This window comes from Lissotriton helveticus, chromosome 12, assembly GCF_964261635.1.
Source record: "Lissotriton helveticus chromosome 12, aLisHel1.1, whole genome shotgun sequence".
Taxonomy (NCBI): Eukaryota; Metazoa; Chordata; class Amphibia; order Caudata; family Salamandridae; genus Lissotriton; species Lissotriton helveticus.
The window spans coordinates 71,850,827-71,873,109 of NC_136073.1; the positions used below are offsets into that span (position 1 = coordinate 71,850,827).

The following is a 22,283-nucleotide window of genomic DNA, read 5'->3' on the forward strand; positions in this document are numbered from 1 at the left end:
TGAAATCATGGCTGACCACTACCAAACGGTCTACACCCCGCTAGAGGAGGTTACAGCTGAGGCAGCGACAGCAGCACTGCAAGACATACCGGTCGTTACTTTACCGTCGGAGGCAATGACTGAACTGGAGGCAGATCTGTCGGAGGATGAGCTCCGAACGGCGATTGGTGCATTACGTATGGGTAAGGCACTCGGCCCTAACGGGATTCCAGTTGAGTGGTTTCAGGCAGTGTCGGACACCCTGTGCTCGCCACTGCTGGCCATGTTTGAGGAGTGTCGAGAAACGGGGATTTTGCCCCTGGATCAACGGGTAGCGACCATAGTAACTATCCCAAAACCAGGTAAAACGCCCACGGACTGCGCGTCATACCGCCCAATCTCACTGCTCAATGCAGAAGCCAAAATTCTGGCGAAACTAATTGCGAACAGGCTGACCCCGCACTTACAATGTCTGATCCACCCGGATCAATCGGGCTTCATGCCGCACAGGAACACGGCACTAAACCTCCGGTGTGTACACGGGGTGTTGGCACGAGCCCACTTGCTGTTGGAACCGGCGGCCATTCTATCATTAGATGCCAGAATGGCTTTTGATATGGTGGAATGGCAATACTTATTCGCGGTTCTGGCTCGTATGGGCTTTGGTCCCAAATTTATTTCCTGGATCAAACTGCTGTACACGGAACCGGTGGCGCACGTGGCGGCTAATGGCCACATCTCTCGAGCGATCCCCCTGGCCAGGGGGACGCGTCAGGGGTGTCCACTGTCCCCCCTACTGTTTGCCCTGGTGCTGGAACCACTGGCCACTGTCATTAGGACTACTCCACTACTAAAAGGTCTAACATGGGGAGACGCCTGGGAGGACAGGATATCCCTGTATGCCGACGACATGCTGATTTACCTGTCTCAACCGGAAGCGGGCATTCCAAATTTGTTGGCAATCTGTGATGCGCATGGACTGCACTCAGGATACATGATCAACTGGACGAAGTCAGTGGTTTATGTACTAAAAGGTCCGGCGCCACTTCTCCCTACCAGTTGCCCGCTGGTTATAGCCGATGCCTCGTTTAAATACTTGGGCATCCAGGTCACTAGTGACAAGGATGCGTTCTACGACCTAAACTTGACACCTCCCCTTACCCGTCTGCGGGCGGATGTACGACACTGGAAGACCTTACCCCTCACACTGCTGGGGCGCGCGGCGCTGTTCAAAATGATGGCACTGCCGCGCCTCCTTTATGTGCTGGAAAACACCCCGGTCCTGATTCCACCCTCATATTTCCGAAAAGTGACGGCAATGGTGACCGAGTTGCTGTGGGGAGAGAGTCCGCCCAGAATAGCGCATGCTAAGCTTAACCGTGGGTGGTACGATGGAGGGATAGCCTTACCAAATATGGAGCTCTATTACTGGGCATCACAACTCAAAGTTATTAATCACTGGATCCATGCCCCACAGAATGACCCGGCATACTTCGCAGACAGAACACAATTAGGGACACACAGTTTGCTGGCCCCGCTGTATACACCAAGCCTCGCGAAGACACTACTCGGTCCGACCAAACACAGTCGCACTATGGCATAAGGCACTGGCACGGCTTAAATGGAAAGGAGTCATAACCAAACTCACTCCACTGTGGGACACTAAACAATTAGGCTGTCTTAGATCCAGTAAGGGCTTTACCCAGTGGGACAATATTGGCATTTCAACGGTGGGAGACCTGTGGATTTCTGCTGGCATGATCCCTTTTCAACACCTGCAACAACAATATGCATTAAGCCCCAATGAGATTTACAGATATATACAAATACGGCATGCACTCATGGCGGTCATTGAACCGGGATCTACAGTCCCGGAATCCTCACCTCTGGAGGACCGTCTTCTCACAGACTTCATGCAAGCACGCGCCACCTCACTTACATATCGCAAGTTATTGAACAATTTACCAGATCCCTTGCAACAGCTGAAGGAGAGGTGGGAATCTGAGCTAGGCTCCATGGATGAGACAGACTGGAACACCGCACTGGCATCACCACAGGAGGCGGGAATCTCGGCCCGATTTAGATTAATACAGCTCAAAATACTGCACAGGGTCTATTACACCAGGACATCGCTACACAAAATGCACAGGGCGGAGACCCCGTATTGCCTCAGAGGGTGTGGGGAGGAAGGAACATTGCTACACACGCTCTGGGAATGTCCGACCATCTCGACTTACTGGCAGCAAATCATGCGCACCGTTTCCCAGACCCTTGACACTTCCCTAACACCAGACCCACGTATGTGTCTTCTGAACGTGTGGGAGGGGACTGACCTGTCACACCGGAAACAGCAATGGGTCATAATTGGAACTATGGTGGCCAAACGCGACATCGCGCAGAGGTGGGGAGTGGCGGAAACACCTACACTAGCATTATGGTGTAAAACTATGGACAAACTGATGCTGATCGAACGTGCAGTGTACAGAATGAGGGCTAACCCGCGCAAGTGGAACGCAATCTGGGCGGCATGGAATAAGTACAGGGGGGACATATGCGAGCCGCTTCCGGAGGATGAGGGCGATAGCTCGGACGATGACGGAGAGCTGGAAGACTAAGATACCAACTAAACGGGCGTGGGGAGGAGGAGAGGTGGTACCATAGGAACCTGGGCCTAGTAAGTGACATTGGGGATGACTGGAATGATTACCTATGTCTATCTTTATTGGCATGAGTCTAAAGTTTGGGTTGTTTGTTTTATATAGTTAAAAAGTAAGACGACGTACCAGCTACTGATGTATTCTGACTGCCTGATGTGCTATACCAAACGTTTGCTGCCGGACCGGAAGGTTGTCGGCTGAATAGCTGTGTTGCACTATAGAACTGTGATTGTTTAAGAACTGCTTCATTCTGCTCTGCTGTGTATGTACTGCAAACTTGGCAAATGCGAATAAAGTCTTACCGCATATTCTAAAATGGACCTCCTTTTTCACTCTGAAATAGTCAATCCAATCTTGTGTTGAGGATCCTCCCCTCTAGCGCTGCTCTTCTACCTAAAATACGTGAGAACAAAAGCATGCGCAGGAGGAAGAGCCTTCTATTCATTGGGTCCTAGACTCTAACATAGGTTACCATTTGAAACTCAGGTTATCCAAAATGTTATTGCCTTTAAGGAGGCACCACACTCCCCACTGGCACTGTTAGCAATTGTGATGTATTTTAATGTTGTACTGCTTTTTATTTGTTATCATGAAGAATAAAAGGAGGAGAAAGAAGAGGTAGAGGAGGAGGAAGAAGCGGCGGAGGATGGGGAAACCATTCTCCAGTGGTCACTTAAGTGTGAACTTACCTTGACTGTCGCCTCCCATCGCTCTTTCTCCCCTGCAAGGCCAGATACCAGCTTCCCTGCTCGATCCAGTTTGATTTCCATCACCTCAGACTCCTTCCGCAGCTCCTCCTTTTGATTCAGTTTTTCATCGTACTGTTGTTTAAGCTGCTCCAGTTTCTCTCCCACCTGAAGTAGGAATGCACCAAATCTGGTCATGTAGAGGCAATTTTGTCTGATGGACAGTTTTTATCTAACAGATTAACAGTTTCTATTCCCAAGATATTTTCTCCACAGATTTCAAGGAAGAAAGGACTGTGCTCCAAATGTTTAATTCAATTAAAAGGCAGCAGCCTAAAAGGTCAGATGTATACACTGTGTTATATATACTTAAATTGTTCCCACAGGAGTTTGATAAGCCAGCACTTCCCTGTAGGGGTTGTGTGCATTTTCCAGACAACTGAACTGGCTTGTACCTCAACTCTTTTTCAATCTTATTGTCAATGCATCTTTCACCTTCACTTCGAACTGAGTGGAAGCTGCCTAAATAAGGATTGAGCTGATGCAGAAATGTTCAAGGGATAACTGAGAAGTTGAATTTCCAAATCCTACTCTAAGGAGCCCCTTCACCTGAATCTTCAAACAGGACCCTGATCAAGTACAATTCAGAAAACCACAAAAGCAAATATATTAGCAAAACCACGTGAATCTGGGGCACAGTGGTTCAAGATTTAGATCTCGAATTCATCTGAAATGTATCCTTAGTTTACTAGATATCTGTGATGAGCCACTCAATACAACAACACCCTGACATAGTGGCACAGATCATTCTTTCATGATTCTTTCTGGTTTGCATTTATGCAACAGCTACATGTTCTCCACCTGTCCTTAGGTATTGCCCAGAAGAACAAGTTACTTACCTTCGGTAACGCTTTTTCTGGTAGATACAATATCTACCTGTGGATTCCTCACCTTGTGAATATCCCCTGCATTAGCAACATTCGGAAATTCTTTTCGTAGCTTCGCGCCGACGTGGACTGGGGCGACATAGAGGCACGGCATCGCTCTCGACTCCGCTGACGTCACCGAGGCCTATATTAGGCCCACGCTGCCGTGATGACATCAGTTCCGCCCTTTTTTCCATGCCTTCGAGGCACACGGACGGACCAATGACAGTAGACATATACACAGTATACGCAGTACAAATATCAAGGTAACATACACAGTGTGAAGCAAATGCAATAAAACATTTGAAATAAACAACTCCTTGACAATAAAATAAATACATAATAGAAACACTGGCATAGAAGAGTGGACAACGGGGAGGCGGGTGGGTCAGTGAGGAATCCACAGACAGATATTGTATCTACCAGAAAAAGCGTTACCGAAGGTAAGTAACTTGTTCTTCTGATAGATACATCTGCCGTGTGGATTCCTCACCTTGTGAATAGAGTCCCACAGCAGTCCCCACTCCCGGAGGAGGGTGTCCACTCTTCTAGACCAAGAAATCCTGGAGAACAGAGCGTGCAAAGTGACCGTCCCTCCTCACCTCGGAATCCAAGCAGGAATGCTTCGCGAAAGTGTGGAGGGAAGACCAAGTTGCCGCCCTACAAATATCCTCTACAGGAACACCTCTAGCCAATGCAGAGGTTGACGACTTAGCTCTAGTAGAATGAGCCCTTATACCCTCTGGAGGTTCCTTACCGGCCAAAGAGTATCAGATCTTTATACAGAGGACAATCCATCTTGATAAAGTTCTTTTATGGACCGCTCTTCCTCTCTTGCTGCCAGCAAAGCCAATGAAGAGCTGGTCATCCAACGGACAGTCTTTAGATCTGTCCAGATAAAAAGATACCGCCCTCTTGGGGTCCAGACGATGTAATCTCTCCTCCTCCTTGGAAGGGTGTGGGAGAGGATAAAAGGTAGTGAGGGTAACAGATTGACCAAGGTGGAAAGGAGTCACCACCTTAGGCATAAAAGCAGCCCTGGTCCTAAGAACCATTCGATCAGCATGAATGGACAAGAAAGGGGGCTTGGAACTAAGAGCTTGAAGCTCACTTACCCTCCTTGCCGAGGTTATTGCAACGAGGAAAACTGTCTTAAGAGTCAAAAGCCTCATAGGACATTTGTGAAGAGGCTCAAAGGGAGCACCCATCAGAAAGGTCAAAACAAGATTTAAGTCCCACTGAGGCACAATAAAAGGAGTAGGAGGGAACTTATTCGTGAGGCCCTTCAAAAACCTTAAAACCACAGGAGATTTAAAAAGAGATGGCTGGTCAGGCAAACAAAGAAATGCCGACAGCGCTGAAAGATAGCCCTTCACTGTGGCAACAGCAAGCCCCTGTTGCGCCAGAGAAAAGGCAAACTGGACAAATGGGCTCTCAAAGGGTCTATAGATTTTTCCCCACACCAAATGACAAATTTTGACCACCTATAAGAATAGGTGGACTTAGAGGAGTCACGCCTGGCTGAAAAGATGACATCCACCACGTCAGGCGGGAGAGAAAAAGAACTCAGGTTGCCCCGTTCAATCTCCAGGCATGAAGGTGTAAGGTCTGGAGGTGGGGGTCTAGAACCTGCCCCTCCATCTGGGAGAGGAGATCTGCCCTGTGAGGGAGACGGAGCGGCGGGTGAGAGGAGAGGTGGAGAAGGTCTGAGTACCACACCCTTCTTGGCCAATCCGGGGCGACCAATATGACTTGGGCCCGGTCTTGGCGAATTTTCCTCAGAACCCGAGGAATCAAAGGTATGGGAGGAAACGCGTAAAGGAGTTGCGAGCTCCAATTCAACTGAAACACGTCCCCCAAGGCTCCATGCATCGGATACTGGCGACTGCAGAATAACGGGCAGTGAGCATTCTCTTGAGTGGCAAAAAGGTCCACCCGAGGAGTCCCCCACGTCCGAAAGACGTGACGAACTACCTCCGGATGAAGCCTCCACTCGTGGTCGGCAGAGAACTGCCGACTGAGACTGTCTGCACGAACGTTCTGAACTCCGGCCAGATGATTTGCCATCAGACAAATCTGAAGGTCCTGAACCCAGGACCAGAGACGCAGAGCCTCTCTGCAGAGACACTGCAACCCCACTCCTCCCTGCTTGTTGATGTACCACATCGCGGTCGTGTTGTCCATCAGGACTTGCACTGACACACCGCAAAGGGAAGGGAGGAATGCCTTGAGTGCCAAACGTATCGCCCGCAATTCCAGAAGGTTGATGTGAAGCAACCTTTCCTCTGGAGACCAAAGACCCTTGACCTCCAGGTAGCCCAGATGAGCACCCCACCCGAGAGTGGATGCATCTGTTATTACCGTGGCCACCGATGGAGGAAGTTGAAAAGGCTTCCCTTGCGACAGATTGCCTTCCACGCTCCACCAAGACAGATCCACTGCAGTTTCTCTGGAGATCCTCACTGACTCCCTGAGATCTCCGTTGTGCTGATACCACTGCCTGCAGAGGCACCACTGGAGTGCCCTCATGTGCCAGCGTGCATGGTTGACCAACAGAATGCAAGAAGCCATCAGACCGAGCAGGCGAAGAACCTTCAGGACTGGAACGACCGCTCCATTGTAGAACAAAGGAATAATTTCCTGAATGTCGCGAATCCTTTGAGGTGGAGGGAATGCACGACAAACAGTAGTGTCCAGTACCGCACCTATGAACAGGTTGCGCTGGGAGGGCACCAGGTGAGACTTGGGTACATTTATCGAAAAACCCAACTTGTGCAATAACGGAGTTGTCTCTTGCAGATGATGGAGCACCTTCTCCGGCGACTCCGCTTTGATCAGCCAGTCGTCCAGATACAGGAATACAGGTATCCCGGACCTCCTGAGATGTGCTGCCACCACTGTCATCACCTTGGTGAAGACTCGAGGCGCAGTAGTAAGACCAAACGGAAGGACCGCAAACTGGTAGTGTTGCGACCCAACCGTAAAACGGAGATACTTTCTGTGCGACTTCAAGATGGGAATTTGAAAATACGCATCCTGCAAGTCGATCGACACCATCCAGTCTTCTTCTAGCAGCGCTTGAAGAACCTGTGCAAGAGTGAGCATCTTGAACTTTTCCTGTTTCAGGTAAAGGTTCAAAATCCAGAGATCCAGAATTGGCCGAAGCCTGCCATCCTTTTTGGGGATCAGGAAATACCGGGAGTAGCACCCCTGACCCCTTTCCTGCTCTGGAACCACCTCTATCGCACCTTTTCGAAACAGTGCCAGTACTTCTTCCTGCAGGAGAAGCAGGTGGTCCGCCGAACAATAACCCTGGCAAGGAGGGTAATTTGGGGGAAACTCCCGAAAGGGAAGAGCATACCCATTCCCTACAAGATTGAGAACCCAAATATCCGATGTTATCAATTCCCAATCTTGTAGGAAATGGGTAAGCTTGCCCCCCACTGGGCCCACATGATCCGGAATGGCGGATCTAGGGCTGCTTTGCTGCATTGGCAGGGGGCTGGGACGGGGAAGAGGAGGAAGAGGAGGAGATTTGACGGCCTCGAGAACGGCCTCTTTGCTTGCCCCTATAAGATCTGTACAACGTGTTCTGCTGCTGCTGTGGTTGTTGTTGCGTAGATTTGTAGGATCGAAATAAAGATCTACTAAATCCTCTAGTACGCCTTCCAAAAGTACCCCTGGTCTGAAGGCCCAACGACTTAGCAGTCGCCCTGCTGTCTTTAAAACGTTCTAAAGCAGCATCTGCCTTCTTCCCAAACAAACCAGATCTGTCGAATGGTAGATCCATCAATGCAGACTGGACATCAGTTGAAAATTCAGAGGATTTCAGCCATGCAGCTCTCCTCTTAGCAACCAAAGAGCCCATGATCCTCGCCACAGAATCTGCAGTGTCTAAACCACCCTGTATCACCTGCCTTGCTGCAGCCTGAGTGTCCGAGATAACCTCCTGGAAGTCCTTTCTATCATCTTCCGGTATCTTTGGCACTAACTGCTTTACAGTGTCCATTAGTGCGTGAATGTAACGACCCATCAGACAGGTCGCGTTTGTGGACTTTAATGCCATGCTGGCAGAAGAGAAAATCTTTTTAGCATCCTGATCCTGCTTTCTCGACTCCTTTTCAGCTGGAACTTAAGGAAAAGCTCCTGTTGATCGTTTGGAACAGGCAGCTTGTACCACCAAACTCTCAGGTAGAGGGTGAGTGGATAAAAATTCAGGATCATCTGGAGCAGTCCTGTACCTTCTGGCAACAGCCCTAGACACAGCTGGAGTTAACAATGGTTTCTTCCAAACCTCTAAAATAGGATATCTAAGGGCATCATTAAAGGGCAGCAATGGTTCAGTCACCGATGAGGGAGAGTGAAGAACCGCTGTGAGTAGATTTGATTTGAACTCAGCAGTAGGTAAAGCGATGTTCAACAAATTTTCTGCTTTTTTAATTACAACGTGGTAAGGAGTCACATCTTTAGAGGGTTCGTCTGTCACTGAAACTAAATCCCACTCAGGGGACAGTTCAAGACCACTGGCCACCGAAAGATCCTCATAAGGGTCCTCAGGATCCTGTAGCTCACCCTCTTCCAAATACTCCTCACGATAGCTCTCTTCTTCCATCAGCCTCTGACCTATGCTTCACTTTCGAAGCCGTCGGATCCACTGTCGACTCCGTCGAAGCCGGAGCCGGCGCCGAGCCCAACGACGGCCGAGAAAGACTGCCACGACGTCGTTCGGGATTCGGCATCAGAGATGATGGAACCGGCGTCGAAGGATTGGTGTCGTCGACTTCGGCGTCGATGGCTTTGGAGTCGAAGGCCTCGCCAGTGTCGGAAGATGCCAATGCGGCGCCGGAGCCGGCATAAAGGGCGCAGGGGTATAGGTTTGGGGGACACCCAGACCAAATTCCATCGGACCCGTGAGACCTACAGGAATCCCAGAGGGGTACATAGCCCTGGAGTAGATGCCGTACATAGCATTCAGAAAATGCGTCGGATCCTGACCTGGAGCCGGGAAGGCTGGGTACGAACCCCCAGGCGGCTCTTGAGGCCGTGGAGTCGATACGACGTCGACCTCCTCTTCAGGCTGGTGCACCGGAGTCGATAGATCTTCGGGCAACGGAGCCTCTCCCTCTCCAACCATCCCCTCCTCACCTTCATCCTCCCAATCCGGAGAATGAGATGGAACCGGAGACGGATTCGTGGTTTGCTTCGGTGAACCAGGTGAATTTGCTTGCGACGCCTCACCTCCGACGTCATGTTCTTCTAAAGCCGAAGACATCACTTCTTTTTCTACCAACTTCACCTGCGACTTCGGTTTAGAACCTGAGTCCTTCTTTGAACGATGTTGGGATTCATGAGATCTTTTCCTATGCTTCTTTTTTGACGATCTCGAAGCATGGGCCGAGGATGAATCCGAACGCGACCTCGAGTGAAATCTTGACCTCGAGCGTCGAGTCCGCGATTTCGATTTCTTCTTTTCTTTACTTCCTTTAAGCTTAGCAACAATAAGCTTAGCTTCTCTCTCCCGGAGGGCCTTAGGAGTCATCCTTTTTTCAGGATCGGCAGTCTTCGACATCGTGGTCGGAGCTAAGACACCATAAACAGCATTCATGCGGATCAGTAATAGACATGGTTTTGCCGCATTCTCCACAGGCTTTAAAACCCGTCTTCTTCGAAGACATGATGGAAGAAGAGATAAAGGAATACTAACAATACAGAGTAACAAAGTTACAGTAAAAGCTATGGACGATCCCTAGAACACCGTTAGCGTCGACAAAGCGGAAAAAAGGGAACTGATGTCATCACGCCGGCGTGGGCCTAATATAGGCGTCGGTGACGTCAGTGGAGTCGCGAGCGATGCCGTGCCTCTATGACGTCCGAGTCCACGTCGGCACGAAGCTACGAAAAGAATTTCCGAATGTTGCTGACGCTGGGGATATTCACAAGGTGAGGAATCCACACGGCAGATGTATCTATCAGAAATAGATGTAACTTAACAAGAGGTACAAAATTAATTTCCTTAGGAGCTGCACAGAGAGCAGCACCTCCTATAGGGGAGATGATTCATGAGTTGCTACTGTTTCCCTAGGAACTCTAAGAGATCAGCTGGTTATTTAAGCAGAGGGCCTCTTCATGTCTCTAGGAGCTTCACAGTACCTCAATTAATGGCAACTTACAAATTGCACATAATTAAAATTAAAGAAAAGCAACAAGGCATTTGCCATTGCCTCTCCAAGTTGTAGAAAGAGTGCACCTAAATTTAATTTAATGGTATTTTGTAATGAATGGCACCAAAAGACAGGTAAGAGGAGACTCTGGATCAATGCTCACCTCCCGAAGTTTGGCTTGCAGCTCTGATAGAGACTTTTGCTTTTCCTCCAGCTGGGCCATGGCGGCATTCATGCGGAGGCGCTTGGGTTCCACTACCCGGTAAATACGGCCATACATCTGTCAACAGAAAGAAAGAAGGCATAAGTTGTGATGGGGAGAACCCAGGTAACTCATTTTTTTTGTAAAACAATTTTTATTGCAGAGGTAATGCGGGTCACATCATTTATACACCAGTTTGGTCTCATAATCGCTTCCACAACTGTGCTTTCTTCCATAACTTACACAGCCGTACAACCCACATCCCGGAGGCTGGGCGGCAGTTAATCGCTTAACGTGGCGTACAATCCTCAGTCACAGATGGCTCAGTGTATCAACCCCCTCCGCTTTTGGGTATTCAGCCCCACGGAGCATCCCCTCGTTCCATTGTGGCATATGAGCTCCCTACATATTAGTGGTCAGTTTCTAGGTTTTCTCCCGCCCCCCTCCCCGTGTCCCTGGTGTCTGAACCAATGTGCCATGTTTGCAAACTCGTGCGGGTTGGTGTAAGAAGGATCTTGGAGATAAGACTTAGAACCCAGGTAACTCATGAGAAGAAGTAGCAATATATTATGAAAAATAGCAGGTATGCTGTCTCTCAATAAATGTTTACTTTCTCATTAATTCCTCACTCCATTACTACTTTCCAACTATAAAAGTAGCAATACATGGTTCATAAAATGTGATGTTGGACGGGTACATGAGATATGAAGCCATCTAGTACAAAGCAGTATGCTTGGACACACCCTTCTGTCTAGACTTACCAAAAAATGCATAATCATGATAGGACTGGTATCTGTAGAGTCATATAAAGTCTCAATCTTCTGAGTTTTTACTTGATGCCGCTGAGGATATTTGTCAGCGTACTGATAACAAAAGTAATTTTTGACATACATATATAGTGGCCTAGATATTGCTCACAAAACTATCACTCTATTGGGTGTAGATTTTCTAGAATGAATCTGAGTGGAACTATATTTTTGTAAACAGTATTAAAGAAAATATATATTTTTTAACAATACTTAGGCTATAAGATTTTAAAGAAGCTGTCAATGCTGTACAAATCAGAATTCCTGCTTAGTGATCCACTAGCTTTCTCACTATACTTAAGCCAGACAAACATTACCCACAAAGTGTTTTTACCGAGCTTCTATGGTCTCGAAAATGCAGGACTGTATAACCATGGCTGGACCTCCAGCTAAAGTGACCATTCTGTGTATGTCCCTCTATCTTGGAGCACAAAAAAAAAGGATCTAACTAAATCCCTACACAGAAATGTGGTTATAGAAAGGCCAATACAGAGAAAAGTTGTTAAAGAAACACAGTTGAAAGAAAATTTAAATGAGATTTGTAGAGCGCACTTATACCGATAGGAGTCTTGATGCTAAAACTAGCTAGTGGGAAACAGACCTGGGAAATAGACCAAAAAACACAAAGGAAAACAAGCTTAATTGAGAATAGTCAGTCAGTCAGTAGTCAGAGTTTGGAGAGTCACCTATGGGTGGCATATTACATGCTGCAGCCCATGGGGGACCATTCGTGTACCTAGGCCGTAGGTACCTTAGTACCATATACTAGGTGTGAGAAGTTGGCCTGATGTGCAGTGCTCACTATTCTAGTGATCACTATATATCAGTCCAAACAACCCTTATTGATGATTGGTTGTAAGTCAACCTTATAGACCAGCTATCCTAGTAGCATGGATACGAGCAGTCTAAGGCTAAGACTTTAGAGGGCGTGTTAAGCCAGCTGTTTTACCATCACATTACCCCTTGAACACCCAGTGAAAGGACACCACACAAGTGTTATGAAAATAAACAGTGTATTTATTAGAATCACAACAACCCTGTACTCTTTATGAGGACAGGGTGCTAGGCACACAACAAAACTCTTACGAAAATACTTAAGTTAGCACGTTATACACAAATGCCCGAGGGGCACGAAAACCCATATACTTTAAAAGTGGAATGCGAATTACTAGCAGGTAAGTAACAGTTCTAATAGGCTTTGGAATCGCTAGGACTTGACTAGGGAATCGTTAGATTACTTCTAGGAGACCTAGGGGACTCGGGTGCAGAGTGTGCACTCTCACGCGGGATGCGGGACAAAGTCTATGGAGGCTAGTAAAGGCAAAGTTAGTGTTCACGGGCGAACCCGACCTGGTAGGAAGAAAACGACAGTGGATCCTGACCCTAGGATAGTGAGGCTATGCTGGGACACCGAAGTGCCGAAGTTACCTAGCCCAGGGGCTGCAGCTGCATAGGTCTGAAAAGACGTCGGGGATCTCGTTGCCGGACCAGGAGCCTGGAAGAAGGAAGTTGCTGGCAGGCGACCAGTGAAGAAAAGTTCGATGGATCCAAGCCTGGATCAAGGAAGAAGAAAACCTGAAAGCAGAGGGGACCAAGTTCTTGAATCACTAGCCAGTGATTAAGTGGGCACCAGGATGGCACCGGGCGAAGTCACCGCAGTCAGGTGAGTGGGCGCTGCTGGGCTCTGCAGTCTCTCGGACCAGGAGGCGTTGTCGGCGACCAGGATGGAGGTGCGAGCTGTCCCACGAAGGTTCTTGCTGTCGACGTCGCTGGACCCAGGATTGGGCAACAAGTCTTGGCAAATGCAAGGCCCACGCGGTGGACCTAAAATGGCGTCTTGGGTGGACCAGGAGGGTCCAGGGTACTTCTCCGATGGAGGGAAGCAAGGGCCAGTCTGGAGCAACCAGACCAGCAGCAGAAATGTCGTCGGGCGTCGTCGGGAAGGCCACAAGCCAGCGGGCTAGTAGCCAAACAACGCGGTGAGCAGCCAAAAAGCAGAAGGGCCCCACGCAGATCGTGGAGATGCTGGGGGGCTGCACTTCGGTGCTGGAGCTGCTCAGGGTCGGGGCTTCTCGGACCCCAAAGCACTCACCAGGAATTCACTCGGCGGGCTTGCTGGAAAGAAGTCGTGCAGTCTTGAAGATTGCCGGTCCCTCGAGGTCTCGTCACACCCACGAATCTCAGCGTGACTGATGATGCAGGTAGAGGTCAGAGGTGCCAGGGAAGCCGGTTCTCGTCGAGCTGGGCAGTCTTGATCCGGAGGAGAGACTTGCAGCAGACCGCAGTGTTCTTAAGATGGTGCCTGCGGATGCAGGGTGACTACTCCTTAGTCACAAGGGAGAAATCTTAGGAAGAAGTCTTGAGTTCCTTTCGGGGAAAGTAGTTTCAGGATTCAAAGATGATCTGATTTGGAAGGGGGCCAGTCTCTACCTTTATCTTGGAAAAGGGGGCTGGCACGCGACTAGGTCCTGCCCTATGGGTGGGACCAGGAGGGGGGTGGTTACACCCACTTCCTTGGCGGGCTTTCCCCAGGCCAGGGGCTGGAGTGCCCCTGGAACTGGTTTCAGCCGGCCTATGCACAGTGAGCACCGGGGTGCCACTTGCAGTCACCTTCCTCTAAAGCCCTGCCTACCTACAATACACAAAACCCTGTCTGGGACGGTGCTGGCACCGCCCCTGGCAGGAAACCCTTTGTCCTTATCTCCTGCTCTGGGAGGACTCCCAGCAGCAGGAGGGCAGACTTGTGTCTCGGTGGCAGCATCCATTTTGTGGATGCTAAGGCTCTGTCTGACTTTAACCGGGGTTAGGGGTTACATACATGTCGTGTCCCTCTAGAAGGGTGGAATGCTAACCCCGTCGCCAGAATTGGCGAGGGGTTAGTATTCCAATTCGTATGACACCTTACTCGACATGTTTTGATAAAGCGATACCAGAGTTGGCACATAACCGCGAGGATTATAATGCACTTAAGAGTATATGGTATGCGATATCATGGAAACGGCTAAGGGATAGATCCCGAAAGCCGCAGACAGGCTCAGCTCATGCCAGAGCACCATCTCACACGATTCCAAGCACTCTGCCTTCAGGATTGTTAAGGCCTGCCATAGGAGTGACTGATAGGAGATCTGTGTGTCCATTTTAGGGTTAGATATAGGTATACTATATCTAAAGCAAAGGGTGAGTACACCACCTTGCCCCAGCTGTCGTGCAGCCAGTTGTGTCAGTTTTAGTTAGTCAATCCAGGGGTGGCACAATACATGCTTCAGCCCCTGGGAGACTTCTGGGTGCACCTCAGCCCTGGGTACAGGGACTTGGAGAGGGCCCAGTGCCAATTCAGTACCTGAGTACAATTTGGATAGAGAGAACAGCTAGGCTGTGGGTCTGATTAGCAGGCCCACAGCCAGGGAAAGTCGTAAACCAGTGCAGCAAAAAGCAAAAAATCTGGGTGATCATAGGATTGCAGACCCTACTCTCCTACATGACCCCTCCCCAAACTTTGGGACAATAAACTAACCTTGACCAGGTGAGTCTTCTTGCTCTAAGTGGAAATACCTGGAGAGCCCATCAGCATTGCTGTGATCAGTCCCAGGTCTATGCTCCACTGTAAAATCCATCCCCTGTAGGGAAATGGACCACCTAAGCAGTTTGGGGTTTTCACCCTTCATCTGATTTAGCCACAAGAGGGGCTTATGGTCTGTCTGAATGGTGAAGTGAGTGCCAAACAAGTAGGCCCTCAGCTTCTTCAGGGCCCAGACCACAGCAAAGGCCTCCCTCTCAATAGCTGACCAATTTTTCTCTCTGGGTGTCAACCTTCTACTAATGAAAGCAATAGGCTGATCATTACCATCAAAATTCAGTTGAGACAGAACAGCTCCCACACCCAACTCAGAAGCATCTGTTTGGACAATGAATGGCTTGGAGTAATCTGGACTCTTGAGGATAGGTGCTGTGCACATGGCCTGCTTTAGGTCATTGAATGCTTTCTGACAGCTTGCTGTCCACTGAACTTTCTTTGGCATCTTCTTGCTTGTCAGGTCATTAAGGGGGGTCACTATGGACCCATAATTTCTGACAAACTTCCTATAGTACCCAGTCAGGCCCAAGAAAGCTCGAACCTGAGTCTGGGTGATTGGAGGAGTCCAGTCCTTGATGGCCTGTATCTTACTCTCCAGTGGCTGAACCTGGCCTCCACCTACAAGGTGGCCCAGGTATACAACCTGTGTCTGCCCTATCTGGCACTTTGTGGCCTTGATAGTGAGGCCTGCCTTTTGCAGAGCCTCTAACACTTTCCTCAGGTGGGCCAGGTGATCCTCCCAGGTGGAGCTAAAGACAGCAATATCGTCCAGATATGCTGCACAGAAGTCATCCAGCCCAGTGAGGACTTGATTCACCAACCTTTGGAAGGTGGCAGGTGCATTTTTCAGTCCAAAGGGCATTACCACAAATTGATAATGCCCTCCAGGGGTAGAAAATGCTGTCTTGGGTTTGGCTTTCTCAGCTAACCTGATTTGCCAATACCCAGCTGTCAAATCAAATGTGCTTAAGAAGTTGGCAGAAGCCAATCTATCTATAAGCTCATCTGCTCTTGGTATTGGGTGGGCATCAGTCTTAGTGACTGCATTGAGGCCTCTGTAGTCTACGCAAAACCTCATCTCTCTCTTACCACCCTGGGTGTGAGGCTTTGGCACTAGAACTACTGGGCTAGCCCAAGGGCTATCTGAGGGCTCAATGACTCCCAGTTCCAACATTTTCTGCACTTGAGTTTTGATGCAGTCCCTAACATGATCAGGCTGTCTGTAGATTTTACTCTTGACAGGCAGACTGTCTCCAGTGTCAACATCATGGGTACACCAATCAGTTTGGCTGGGTGTCAGAGAGAACATATGTCTGAAGGATTGCAGAACTTGCCTGCAATCCTGTTGCTGATGTTCAGTGAGGCTGCCACAAACGACAACACCATCAACTGACCCATCATCAGGATTCTGAGTGAGCAGGTCTGGGAGAGGGTCACTCTCTTCCTCCTGTCCCTCATCTGTGGCCATGAGCAAGCTCATGTCCTTCCTGTCAACATATGCCTTGAGCCTGTTAACATGGAGCACTCTGAGAGGGCTCCTGGGAGTTCCAAGGTCCACCAAGTAGGTAACCTCTCCCTTTTGCTCAATGATGGTGTGGGGCCCAGACCATTTGTCTTTCAGAGCTGCTGGGGCCACTGGCTCCAGCACCCACACCTTCTGTCCTGGCTGGTATACAGTCAGAACAGCCTTTTGGTCATGCCAAGCTTTTTGAAGTTCCTGGCTGGCCTCAAGGTTTTTAGATGCCTTTTCCATGTACTCAGCCAACCTGGAGCGGAGACCAAGTACATAGTCCACTATGTTGGTTGCAGGCTTTTTGAGAGGTCTCTCCCATCCTTCCTTCACCAAACACAGGGGTCCTCTCACAGGATGCCCATACAGAAGCTCAAAAGGGCTGTAGCCAACCCCCTTCTGTGGGACCTCTCTGTAAGCAAACAAGAGGCAGGGGATCAGGACATCCCATCTTCTCCTAAGAGGTTCAGGTAGTCCATGAATCATCCCTTTGAGGGTCCTGTTGAATCTCTCAACAAGCCCATTGCATTGTGGATGATAGGGTGTGGTGAACTTGTAGTTCACACCACACTCTTTCCACATGGCAGTCAGATATCCTGACATGAAGTTTGTACCTCTGTCAGAGACGGCCTCCTTTGGAAAACCCACTCTGGAGAACACTCCAACTAGGGCTCTTGCCACCACAGGGGCTGTGGTGGTCCTCAGGGGAATAGCTTCAGGATACCTGGTGGCATGGTCCACCACCACCAGTATAAACTTGTGCCCTGATGCTGTCTGGGGTTCCATTGGACCAACAATGTCAATCCCCACTCTTTCAAAGGGGACCCCCACCACAGGTAGTGGTATGAGGGGGGCCTTTGTTGTGCCACCTGACTTACCACTGGCTTGGCAAGTGACACAGGAGCGACAAAACTCCTTGGTATTCTCATTCATATGGGGCCAGTGAAAGTGTGAGACAAGCCTGTCCCAAGTCTTTGTCTGACCTAAATGACCTGCAAGGGGAATCTCATGGGCCAAGGTGAGAAGGAAACCTCTCAGAGACAAGGGGATGACCAGCCTCCTGGTTGCACCAGGCTTGGGGTCTCTTGACTCAGAGTACAGGAGTCCATCTTCCCAGTATACCATGTGGGCACCTGTGGCATTCCCTGCAGCCTCAGCAGCAGCCTGCTGTCTGAGGGGTTCAAGGGAAGGGCAGCTCAACTGTTCCTTCCCCAGGTCTGCTCTGGAGGGTCCCCCTGAGCCCAGAAACTCAACTTGATCAAGTTCAAGCTCTTTAGGCTCAGTTTCCCTCAGCTCTTCCAGATCAGCCTCCTCAGAGACTTGATCCTCAACCTGGGGTAAGGGGGAAGGCAAAGCCTTACCCTTACTGCTCTTCTTCTTGGAAGGTGTCTGGTCCATAATTTCAGGATCCAGCACCTGTTCAGTGGGGCATTTTCTGACCTGTGACCTAGTCACAGCAAGCACATGTGCTGGCAAGCCTAACATCTCCATGTGAGTCCTCTGCTCCACTTCTGACCATTGTGATGACTCCAAATCATTGCCCAACAAACAATCAACTGGGAGGTCTGAACTGACTACAACTTTCTTTTGTCCCTTCACTCCACCCCAGGAGAAAGCCACAATTGCCACACTATGACTAGTAGTGACATTGCTGGCATTGGTCACCAGGAAATCAGTACCTGGCATGATCTGTCCAGGGTCCACAAAGTTAGGTGTCACCATGGTGACACTGGCACAAGTGTCCCTATAGGCCTGAGCCATTTTGCCATTAATCAAAGGTGTCTGCCTGTATTTGCCCAAAGTATTGGGACTTATCTCAGGGGACATATCCATATCCCCTGTACAGACAAGGACAGCCTGAGTGAGTGTGCCAACTAAGTTGTCAGACCCCTCAGTACCCAAGGTTAACCCAACTAATGCCTTGGGAGGTACACTACCACTACTGACTGTACTAGGGGGTGCAGTTGCTTTAGGAGCTGTAGTGGCAGGAGTTTGTCCTCCTCTTTTGGTGCACTCACTAAACCAGTGAGATTTACTTTTGCAGTACTGGCACCACCTTTTTGACTGGCCTTCCTGAGTCTTCTTCTTCTGGGAAGCCTGACCCCCACCCTCTTTGGTTTGTTGGGGACCTGGTGAAGACTTCTGGTCATTTTGCTCATTCTTAACATTACCCTTCTGGTCTGCTTTCTTCTGACCACCCTGGTTCTGGTTCTGGTTCTGCTTGATCCTTGTCCTGACCCATTTGTCTGCCTTCTTTCCCAATTCTTGGGGAGAGGTCAGATCTGAATCAACAAGGTGCTGGTGCAGCAACTGGTTCTGACAATTGTTCAAAATTTGTTCTCTCATCATTAGATTATACAATCCTGTGTAATCTGTAACCTTGCTACCCAGTAACCAGCCCTCCAAAGCCTTAGTGGCACAATCCACAAAATCAGACCAGTCCTGAGACTGAGTTTTCTGGGTGTCTCTGAACAGCAACCTGTACTGCTCAGTGGTTAAACCAAACCCATCAACCAGTGTATTCTTCAGGACCTGGTAATTGTTAGCATCCTCCACTCTTGTAGTGAGGAGCTTATCTCTACCTTTACCATCAAAGGAGAGCCACAGTATAGCTGCCCACTGACTCTGGGGAATGCCCTGCACAGTGCAGGCCCTCTCCAGAGCAGCCATCCATTTCTGGATATCATCCCCTTGCTTAAAGGGGGGCACTATTTTAGTCAGGTGTTTAGTGTCTAAACCCTTCTCTCTATCTCTTGGGAGATTGCTGCCACCAGTGGGAGCTAACCCACTCATCTGCTGCTCTCTTGCCAGGGCAAGCTTCTCTTTGGCCAGGGCAATTTCTTCCCTTTCAATCCTCAGTTCAGCTTGTCTCATCCTAGCTTCATGCTCCCTTCTCTGAGGGGAAGTAAATCTCCTCTGTGGAGGATTCCTTCTCCCCTGAGAAGAGGCATTAGAGTGCAGAGATCTATTGGAGTCCCTAGAAAGAGATTTATCTCTCCTAACTCCAAGGTTAGGCCCACTTCGGGTTAGTACTGGGGGTCCCCCAGATCCTAGCCCAAGTAAGTCTAAGTTGGCCCTGGTTAGCCTTCTGACTACCTCAAGACCTTTGTCTACCTCATCCCCAGAGAGTTCCTCTTGATCCTCCTCCTCAACTGCAGTAGCAATGTTGGGGAGATCTGGATCCCCAGAGGTTCCCTCTAAGGCTGGCATGTTCTCATGTAACTGAGAAAGCTTTCTGGCATCATATGTCTCTAAGAGACCTATCAGAAAGGGAATGGTGGGGTTAGACCCCTGCTTCAGTTTTCTGGAGACACAGATTTGTCTCATCTCCTGGAAACTGAGAGCTGCATATCTTGAAGTGACCTGTGGAGGGTCAACACTGACCAGGGGAGTCTCAGTAGATTCTCCCTGGGTAGACATGCTTTTCTAGTGAGGTGTAAGTGGTGCACTTACCTACACTATATGTTTGCCTACTGATCCCTTGCTAGAGTTGTAGTTTAGGGTGTGCTAGGCCCTAGGAGCTACAACAGCTGGTTCAGTAGAACTCAGAGTATTCTAAGCTAAGTTATATGTACCTTTAGTACTTATGTGATCTTTCACAAGATATTCTTAGGATATGTGTGGTAAAACAACAGCAAGCTCAAATCCCAACCGCTGCTCACCAATGTGAGAAGTTGGCCTGATGTGCAGTGCTCACTATTCTAGTGATCACTATATATCAGTCCAAACAACCCTTATTGATGATTGGTTGTAAGTCAACCTTATAGACCAGCTATCCTAGTAGCATGGATACGAGCAGTCTAAGGCTAAGACTCTAGAGGGCGTGTTAAGCCAGCTGTTTTACCATCACATTACCCCTTGAACACCCAGTGAAAGGACACCACACAAGTGTTATGAAAATAAACAGTGTATTTATTAGAATCACAACAACCCTGTACTCTTTATGAGGACAGGGTGCTAGGCACACAACAAAACTCTTACGAAAATACTTAAGTTAGCACGTTATACACAAATGCCCGAGGGGCACGAAAACCCATATACTTTAAAAGTGGAATGCGAATTACTAGCAGGTAAGTAACAGTTCTAATAGGCTTTGGAATCGCTAGGACTTGACTAGGGAATCGTTAGATTACTTCTAGGAGACCTAGGGGACTCGGGTGCAGAGTGTGCACTCTCACGCGGGATGCGGGACAAAGTCTATGGAGGCTAGTAAAGGCAAAGTTAGTGTTCACGGGCGAACCCGACCTGGTAGGAAGAAAACGACAGTGGATCCTGACCCTAGGATAGTGAGGCTATGCTGGGACACCGAAGTGCCGAAGTTACCTAGCCCAGGGGCTGCAGCTGCATAGGTCTGAAAAGACGTCGGGGATCTCGTTGCCGGACCAGGAGCCTGGAAGAAGGAAGTTGCTGGCAGGCGACCAGTGAAGAAAAGTTCGATGGATCCAAGCCTGGATCAAGGAAGAAGAAAACCTGAAAGCAGAGGGGACCAAGTTCTTGAATCACTAGCCAGTGATTAAGTGGGCACCAGGATGGCACCGGGCGAAGTCACCGCAGTCAGGTGAGTGGGCGCTGCTGGGCTCTGCAGTCTCTCGGACCAGGAGGCGTTGTCGGCGACCAGGATGGAGGTGCGAGCTGTCCCACGAAGGTTCTTGCTGTCGACGTCGCTGGACCCAGGATTGGGCAACAAGTCTTGGCAAATGCAAGGCCCACGCAGTGGACCTAAAATGGCGTCTTGGGTGGACCAGGAGGGTCCAGGGTACTTCTCCGATGGAGGGAAGCAAGGGCCAGTCTGGAGCAACCAGACCAGCAGCAGAAATGTCGTCGGGCGTCGTCGGGAAGGCCACAAGCCAGCGGGCTAGTAGCCAAACAACGCGGTGAGCAGCCAAAAAGCAGAAGGGCCCCACGCAGATCGTGGAGATGCTGGGGGGCTGCACTTCGGTGCTGGAGCTGCTCAGGGTCGGGGCTTCTCGGACCCCAAAGCACTCACCAGGAATTCACTCGGCGGGCTTGCTGGAAAGAAGTCGTGCAGTCTTGAAGATGGCCGGTCCCTCGAGGTCTCGTCACACCCACGAATCTCAGCGTGACTGATGATGCAGGTAGAGGTCAGAGGTGCCAGGGAAGCCGGTTCTCGTCGAGCTGGGCAGTCTTGATCCGGAGGAGAGACTTGCAGCAGACCGCAGTGTTCTTAAGATGGTGCCTGCGGATGCAGGGTGACTACTCCTTAGTCACAAGGGAGAAATCTTAGGAAGAAGTCTTGAGTTCCTTTCGGGGAAAGTAGTTTCAGGATTCAAAGATGATCTGATTTGGAAGGGGGCCAGTCTCTACCTTTATCTTGGAAAAGGGGGCTGGCACGCGACTAGGTCCTGCCCTATGGGTGGGACCAGGAGGGGGGTGGTTACACCCACTTCCTTGGCGGGCTTTCCCCAGGCCAGGGGCTGGAGTGCCCCTGGAACTGGTTTCAGCCGGCCTATGCACAGTGAGCACCGGGGTGCCACTTGCAGTCACCTTCCTCTAAAGCCCTGCCTACCTACAATACACAAAACCCTGTCTGGGACGGTGCTGGCACCGCCCCTGGCAGGAAACCCTTTGTCCTTATCTCCTGCTCTGGGAGGACTCCCAGCAGCAGGAGGGCAGACTTGTGTCTCGGTGGCAGCATCCATTTTGTGGATGCTAAGGCTCTGTCTGACTTTAACCGGGGTTAGGGGTTACATACATGTCGTGTCCCTCTAGAAGGGTGGAATGCTAACCCCGTCGCCAGAATTGGCGAGGGGTTAGTATTCCA

The 22,283-nt window shown here is 49.6% G+C and overlaps 1 protein-coding gene across 2 annotated transcripts in view; it reads right to left on the reverse strand.

Moving 5' to 3' along the window:
- The window catches only part of DNAH2 (dynein axonemal heavy chain 2), a 3,497,426-nt gene that overhangs the window by 744,036 nt on the left and 2,731,107 nt on the right, over positions 1-22,283 (reverse strand). For both annotated transcript variants that reach the window (XM_078670326.1, XM_078670327.1), the window contains 2 exons: positions 10,573-10,689; positions 3,326-3,490 (listed from right to left, as the gene is read on the reverse strand). In XM_078670326.1, coding sequence (XP_078526452.1) covers positions 3,326-3,490; positions 10,573-10,689 — 282 coding nt within the window. The remainder of the gene's footprint in view (positions 1-3,325; positions 3,491-10,572; positions 10,690-22,283) is intronic.